The sequence below is a fragment of the Durio zibethinus genome, chromosome 14 (assembly GCF_047325235.1).
Source record: "Durio zibethinus cultivar Kanyao isolate XHJ-2024 chromosome 14, ASM4732523v1, whole genome shotgun sequence".
In the NCBI taxonomy this organism is placed as follows: Eukaryota; Viridiplantae; Streptophyta; class Magnoliopsida; order Malvales; family Malvaceae; genus Durio; species Durio zibethinus.
This window is the reverse complement of record NC_143175.1, coordinates 22,865,506-22,873,098: the sequence shown is the minus strand read 5'-3', so window position 1 is coordinate 22,873,098 and position 7,593 is coordinate 22,865,506. Positions and strand designations below refer to the sequence as shown.

Sequence of the window (7,593 nt, the reverse complement as noted above, 5' to 3'; positions counted from 1 at the left end):
CTTTTATGCTTTACAATTTTTCCTATTCCTACTTTGCACTTCTTCAAAGTAATTTTTTTAAAAAATAAAGAGTGGTTAGAAAGTTAATTAAAAATAAACTCTAATTTTTATCATAATTATTTTATATGTAAGTAAAATAATGCATTTTGATTTTTTCCCAAATTTAAAATTTTTCTCCAAAAGTTGCCATAAAAGTCCATACTACAATAAAAAGGTGCTGGAACTGCGATGCCCTCGGGGCTGGAACGACGTCGTTCTTGTATTGTGATTCGTGCCGCAGCATTCAGCCTGTTGATTTATCAATCGATTACTATCAAATTTTTGGACTGTAAATTTTTTCCCCCAATTTCATTTTTTTAAAAATTTTTATTTCCTGTTTTGATTCCGTACCTTTTTTATTTTAATTTTTAACAGGAGAAAAGGTATGATATTGAGGTTTGTTGATGGTTTGCAAAGGAAGTCAAAGGATTGGCAGAAAAAATTGCATTCGTAATCCTGTTGTTTTCATTTACTCGAAGTGATTCTTGTGTAGATGATATAATCAAGATGTTTTAGAGTGAGTGGTATCAGTGTGATTGAGAAAAGCTGTAGGATGCGACCTTACGTTGAACAACTTGTTGAATCTATGTTTTTTAACTTCAATCGACTGGTTGATACACGTGCATTTGGTTCATTGGCCAATTGATTTGAATAATGCTAAAGAAAGTAGATTTTCTTGATCATGCTTTCCTTCGAAATATTCTCCTTTATGTCGTCTTGATATTGATTTTCCTGTGTTTGAATTATTTGTGAACTTGAGATTTTGCCATTTCCATTAACAGTCGAGGGTTGAAGGAGTAGGATGCTGATGAAGAACAGACAGTTTCGGATCCAGAGTTGTTTCTATTTTATACAGATTATGGAAGTCAGGGAAGCTGTAGGAGAGGCTCCGGATTCACAAGCTCTAAATTAGATTCAACCTCAGGTATGACAAGAGTTCTAAATCTTCATGCTGTCTTGTTACAATAGAGTAGTTACACCAGCATGGGAGAAACTACTCTAGCATGGGAGAATCATGATGTTTCTCTCCAGCTATCACTTGCATTTTTCATTTTTAGGCAAGGCTGACAGCAGTTACCTAAATGGCAATTATTTATAGACTGCATGTTTGAAACTGTACTATTTTTCAGACTGCTAGAGGAAGAGTGGGAGAAAAATCTAAAAGCTAAATGAGGCACTTTCTCAACAATCTCCGGTTCAAATGAAAACTCTGATTTTTTCTAATTGCTCCTCCATGGAAACCAAGGCATTTACATCTCTAACCATCTTAGTTATCTCATGTACCCCTGACTAACACCAAATTCAACAGAATTTCCCACCTGGGTATCATCCAAAAACGTTACATTCTCCTCCTTTTCCATCAATTTAGTCTTCTCCTGCGTGTTTTGACAATCATCCGGCCTTCTAGACAATGATTCTTCTATAAACTCAAGCTTCCTGGCATTGGTTTGTGGCGATGAAAAGCCCATGAAAACCCAGAAAGGGTTTCATCTGAGGTTATGTTAGCTCTCCAAAAATGTCAATTATTTCGTGTAAGAGAGAGGGAATGCTACATGTTTCAGCTCGGTTCTTCAAGTTGGTTTGTGGAGTTTTCGTCGTTTGTGGAGTTTTGGATGATTTTGAACAGGGAGAGGCTTAAGGTTCCGATTTGCAAAAAATAATTTTAGTATTTTTAAGTATTTGTTTAATAAAAATTTGATTGATCAATAAAAAATAATTTATTGATTAATAAAAAATAAAAATTATTTTTTAAAAAATTATCTTATAAATTAAAAAAAAAAAAGATATTTTGCGAAAAAAAAAAGTTTACGAGTAAAATTATTTTTCAATATTTTTTAACATAATTTTACTTATAAATAATATTATATTAATAATAATATTTAAAAATAATATTAAAATATATTAATAAATAATAATATATTAATAAATAATACAATAACAAATATTATTAATTTAATTAGTAAATATTATAATAATATAGTAATAAAGAATATTATAATATATTAAAAATAATATAAAGAATAATAAATAATTTTATTTTAAGCATTTTTATGTTAATATAATATTTTAATATTAAATATAATTATTAAAATATAATTATTTTTAAATAATAATAATTTTAATATATTTTAATAATTATATTAATATTATTTGAAAAAAATAAAAATTTTAAAAACAATTAATCAATAAAAAATATTTTTTATTAATTCATTGAAATGATAAAAAAATTTTAATTAAAAAATATAAAAAATTTGTAAAAAATTTTTTCGAAAATCATTTTGTGCAAAAGAAACTAAACTTAATTGTCGAGAAGTGGAGGCAAAAAGGATTGGTCCTTGATTGTGAATGAAAGGGCTGGAATCTGATTAAGCACCTGATTTTCAAGCTATTCTCCTCTACATTTGATGTATTTGTAACAGTGGAGCTCCCAAATTGATGCTTTCCTTTGACCGACTAAAGGTCGAAAACGAAACAAAACGCCTGATTAAGTTCTAAAGCACCCACTCTTACTCCAGATCTTTGGTTGATATCATGTGGGGCAACAATATGCTGTGATAAGCAGTGAAACCACACTGGTCGTGAGCTACACCTTATAAGAACCCATTTGAATGCGTAAAAATTTGAGGCAATTTTAACGGAAAAACCTGCCTTGTTTTTTCTTTTTTTTTTCTCTTTCCTTTCATTTCCTTTCCCTCCTGAATGGGGAAGAAAAAGAACACAAAATGCAGAAATCAACACTCTTTTTCTTTGATTATACTAATTGATCAAAACCCTAATAAATGCATTTTTCTCATATATAAACCTACTAATACCAAAAACCTCAAATCCTACCTCACGAAGAAATATCCTTTGTTTTCTTCATCTTCATTTCTCTTGCCTATTTTTCATTTGGTTTAATCATTTTACTATTTATATTTTTCCAATTTTTATGATTTCAAATAATTGTTTTGACATAGAATTTGTCAATTGTGATTGTTTATTTATATTGGGTTATTGGAAGTTTCTTCTCTTTCTTCCTTTTTCTTCTCCTTTTTAATGATCATTGATCATTGTATTTATGTAGGAAAATTTTAAGTATATCAGAACGTCTTTAAAAGATTCAAATTTTTTGCTTTTGATGAAATTGTTTTAGAGGGGTAATTCTTCTTTTTGATGCATTACATTGATCATTGAATCATTGGTGTTGGTTGCATTGTGTTTTCTTTTTGGTGAAGGTATATGGGTGGTTTAGATTGGCTAAAGCTCCATTTAAAAAAAAAATTGACCCGCTAGGGAGAGAAGAAATGGGGTTATACCATATGGGTGATTTCAGTTTTCTTGGATATTTATAGAAGAAAAAGTGTGAGAATTAAGAGTAGTTTGAGATGGGAAATTGCATCTGGGGGTCTCAATCGGCTGAAGTTGGAAATGAGGATAAAAAGGAAATTGACAATGAAGCTGATCAGTCTGAAAGTAAAGAGGCAGAAGCTGCTTCTGTGCAAAACCAGCCCCCGGAAGAAATGAAGATTGTTAGGGAAGAGACAGGAAGCGAACAACAAGGGAAATCTAAAGAAGCGACCCAAAGACAACAATCAAAGTCTCACCCTCAAAGACTTAATTCCAAACCATCACAGCTTGCAGCATATAACAAGGAAGAGAGTAAGATTGAGCCTGGAAAACCCCGGAAGGCCCATAATGTTAAGAGGCAGTCATGTGCAGGGCTGCAGGTAGAGTCAGTTTTACAAACCAAAACAGGCCATTTGAAGGAATACTATAACTTGGGGAAGAAGCTAGGGCAGGGCCAGTTTGGGACAACTTTTCTTTGTGTGGAGAAAGGTACCGGGAAGGAGTTTGCTTGTAAATCTATCGCTAAAAGGAAGCTGACAACTCATGATGATGTGGATGATGTGAGGAGAGAAATTCAGATAATGCATCACTTGGCAGGACACCCTAATGTTATCTCCATTAAAGGGGCTTATGAGGATTCCGTGGCAGTTCATGTTGTCATGGAGTTGTGTGCAGGGGGAGAACTCTTCGATAGGATTGTAAAGAGAGGGCATTACACTGAAAGAAAGGCAGCAGAACTAGCAAGGACTGTAGTTGGTGTTATAGAAGCCTGCCATTCCATGGGAGTAATGCATAGGGATCTTAAGCCTGAAAATTTTCTTTTTGTGAATGAGGAGGAGGATTCGCCACTTAAAGCCATTGATTTTGGATTATCAATATTCTTCAAGCCTGGTATGTCCAAAATACTTTTCTCTTTTGAGACTTGTTTTTTTTTTTTTTTTTTTTTCTGCATTTCTTTTAAGTCCAATCTTAATTGCTGTTCTGCCTTGAATCTCCAATTTATCCTTTTCAATTTTAGTAACATGAACTTTTAGCCCACTGTCCTAAAAGCTCTGAAAGATTAATTCAGCCTTACCTCATCCTGGGAGCTTTGTGGTAAACATTTCTAGGTGCAAAATTCATGTTGAGTTTAAAGCTCAAGAATGATTCTCAATTTTCCCATTTTTTTGGTTATAATTAAAATTGACTTAAAAGTAAAGGAATTTCAAGTACTATAAATTGGCATGAATTCACAGTTACTATTGAACTCCTTGACTTCAAGGGACAGAATGTGCTAAAACCACTGTGGTAAGTGAGTGTTTTATACATTTTAGTAATTCTTGTCATATCATTTTCTCCGTTCAATTTCAGATGGAATGCCTTTGATTCTAAGCATTTCAGTTTTCTACCACGTTTGCTTTCATTAAAGACAAATAGTTCAAGTTGGAGAAGATGGAACATTGATGAAAAGTAATTGGTTGGATTATGACGGTTTAAATACGGAAAAGATCAATTTGGCTCAATTTAGTGGGGTTGTTAGACTTAGATTGAGGTTTGTTTTCCATTTTAAGTTATAATTCCATGTTTTCAAAAGTTGACTGGCAGTAGCAAAAGAAAAGGGCATTCATCAGTTAGAAACTATAACAAGTAAATGAATCCTATTCCTATCAAAAAGAAAAAGAACGAAAGTAAACAACTCCCTTTCATAGATGGATTGCAGTCTTTTAAACTTAATTTCCTCTGACTTTCCGTGAACAAGCTATTTTTACAAGCTCTAATTAGAGAGGAAGATGCACCTTTTTTCATGATAAATCTATACCAAAAGCTGGATGTCAAACCTTGTGATTTTTCTTGTTATTGCTTAACTGCTTTAAGAGATGTACTCATTTTCAATTAGATATATAAATCCACATAATAGGAATCAAAACAAATATTTAGTAAAGTATCAAAAATAAAAACCAAATGAAAATTTAAAATTCTTGTAGGTAAAATTTGAATAGATGCTCAGGATTGGATATCTGCAGAAGACTTTGATGTTCGCAGGATGTTAGTTCACTCGGTATAAATCAGTTTCATTTATAGGAAAAAACAGTTTAAAGACTTCTCCACAGTGTCGTGAAGCTGTCTGTGCAATCAGCAATGTGTTGTTTTCTTAATGAAGGTCTTAAAATTTCAGGGGATATCTTCTCTGATGTCGTTGGAAGCCCATACTATGTTGCACCTGAGGTTTTGCTTAAGCATTATGGTCCAGAAGCAGATGTGTGGAGTGCTGGCGTGATCATTTACATTCTCTTAAGTGGGGTGCCTCCTTTTTGGGGTGGTAAGAGCTCATCAGATGTCACTTCTGTTGTTGAAAATTTTAATATAGTATTTGAATTTTCTCGTTGAACTCTGCACTTTGAGTAATCTTCCCTTAACCTTTGATCTATTTGTGCTTTTCGACATAGAAACTGAACAAGAAATATTTAATGAGGTTCTGCATGGTGATCTTGACTTCACATCTGATCCCTGGCCTAGTATCTCTGAAAGTGCAAAAGATCTAGTAACAAAAATGCTAGACCGAGATGCCAAAAAGCGGATAACTGCTTACGAAGTACTACGTAAGTCTCTTTTACAGCAGGATGATTATTAGAGAACTTAGATATTGATAACATGATTGAGGCTATTTGAACTTTGAATTCTTAGTTGAGTTCTTTTCCGATCTTTTTCATGTGTTTAGTTGGTTATTAATAGCTTTAGATTCATCTGGCCGGCCATAATTTCATTTGTTACGAATCCAAATTATCATCTTTGTTCTCCATTGCTATGGAAGAGTTGTGTTCAAGGATGTCAGAGCATACAGTTGGGTTGCTATAGGGACAAAATGTGAAAGAATATTACTTATCAGAATTCTCAAGACTATTGGATAATCTGGACAACTTTTTGCTATTTCGCTATGGAATTTAAGGAATTAGCTAATTTGATTTTGGTTTCTTGCAGGCCACCCTTGGGTTCAGGTTGATGGGGTGGCTCCAGACAAGCCACTTGACTCTGTAGTCTTAAGCCGCTTGAAGAAATTTTCTTCAATGAACAAACTCAAGAAAATGGCTTTTAGAGTAAGTTTCTGCCAGTGAAACATAGGTCTATCTCTTGCAAACAATGGTCTCTAAAACTTCTGAAAAGATGCTCATTTAAGTGGAACTCTTTCAATGCACAAATCCCACTTTTAGGTCATACTCATTTTGTTCCTAGCCCCTTTTTTATTTATTTTGTTTCATTTTTTTAGGTCATTGCCCAGAGACTTTCTGAAGAAGAAATAGCCGGGTTGAAGGAAATGTTCAAGATGATAGACACAGATAATAGTGGTCAAATCACCTACGAAGAACTCAAAGATGGATTGAAAAGATTTGGTGCTAATCTTGATGAGTCAGAATTTCATGCTCTAATGCAGGCTGTAAGTTTCATTTCAGAATCCCCTGGCTTAAAAGACCTAAACGAACAACTCAAAATAAATCCATAGCATTGTCATACTAATTTGAAATGATTAATGCTTCATCCCTCCTAATATAATTAACTTCTTTTGGTTCTTTTTTTTTTTTTTTTTGTTTGGAAATCGCAGGCAGACGTTAATAATAGTGGTACAATTGATTATGAAGAGTTCGTAGCTGCAACATTGCATCTAAACAAGGTTGAGACGGAAGATAATCTCTTGGCAGCCTTCTCATATTTCGACAGAGATGGCAGCGGCTACATCACTCGAGATGAGCTTCAAAAAGCTTGTCAAGAGTTTGGTATTGAGGATATCCGCCTGGATGAAATGATGCGAGAAGTCGATCAGGACAATGTAAGTCAATCAGAACCTGTGTGTTTTCAATCAACTTAGACAGGAAAATAGTCACATTCCTCCTGAATGAATTTTCATGTTTTGACTCATTTTGGGTCATTTTATTTTCTCAGGATGGCCGGATAGATTACAATGAATTTGTGGCCATGATGCAGAAAGACAATCTTGAATTTGGTAAGAAAGGTCAAGGTTTTACCATTGGATTTAGGGAGGCTTTGCCAGTTTGTTGACAAGATATAGTCCCCTAGGGCCTTTTCTTCAGGTGTTTTTTTTTACCAACTTTTTAGAGGTTAGCTTTAGTTTGTCTCTTCAAAGTTTAAAGATCATCATCATTCATCGGGCATTCCTTACAAATGTGAAAACTACTCGAATGTAATTTTTCAAGAAAAGAAACAATTTTTTTTTATTTATAAAATATTAAGAGT

General features: G+C 33.3%; 1 protein-coding gene across 1 annotated transcript; it reads left to right on the top strand.

The window, feature by feature from the left end:
* Positions 1–2,662: 2,662 nt before the first annotated feature.
* Positions 2,663–7,593, top strand: LOC111293810 (calcium-dependent protein kinase 26-like). The gene is made up of 7 exons (XM_089743922.1): positions 2,663–4,257; positions 5,522–5,665; positions 5,793–5,945; positions 6,325–6,440; positions 6,611–6,778; positions 6,944–7,168; positions 7,282–7,593. The coding sequence occupies exons 1-7, from the start codon at positions 3,405–3,407 to the stop codon at positions 7,396–7,398; spliced, it is 1,776 nt and encodes a 591-aa protein (XP_089600048.1). The 5' UTR covers positions 2,663–3,404; the 3' UTR covers positions 7,399–7,593.

Coding starts and splice junctions, on each gene's coding strand:
- LOC111293810 (XM_089743922.1), top strand. CDS start 3,405: ATGGGAAATTGCATCTGGGGGTCTCAATCGGCTGAAGTTGGAAATGAG. Junction 5,666..5,792: donor GGTGCCTCCTTTTTGGGGTG/GTAAGAGCTCAT, acceptor TTTTCGACATAG/AAACTGAACAAGAAATATTT. Junction 5,946..6,324: donor AACTGCTTACGAAGTACTAC/GTAAGTCTCTTT, acceptor GGTTTCTTGCAG/GCCACCCTTGGGTTCAGGTT.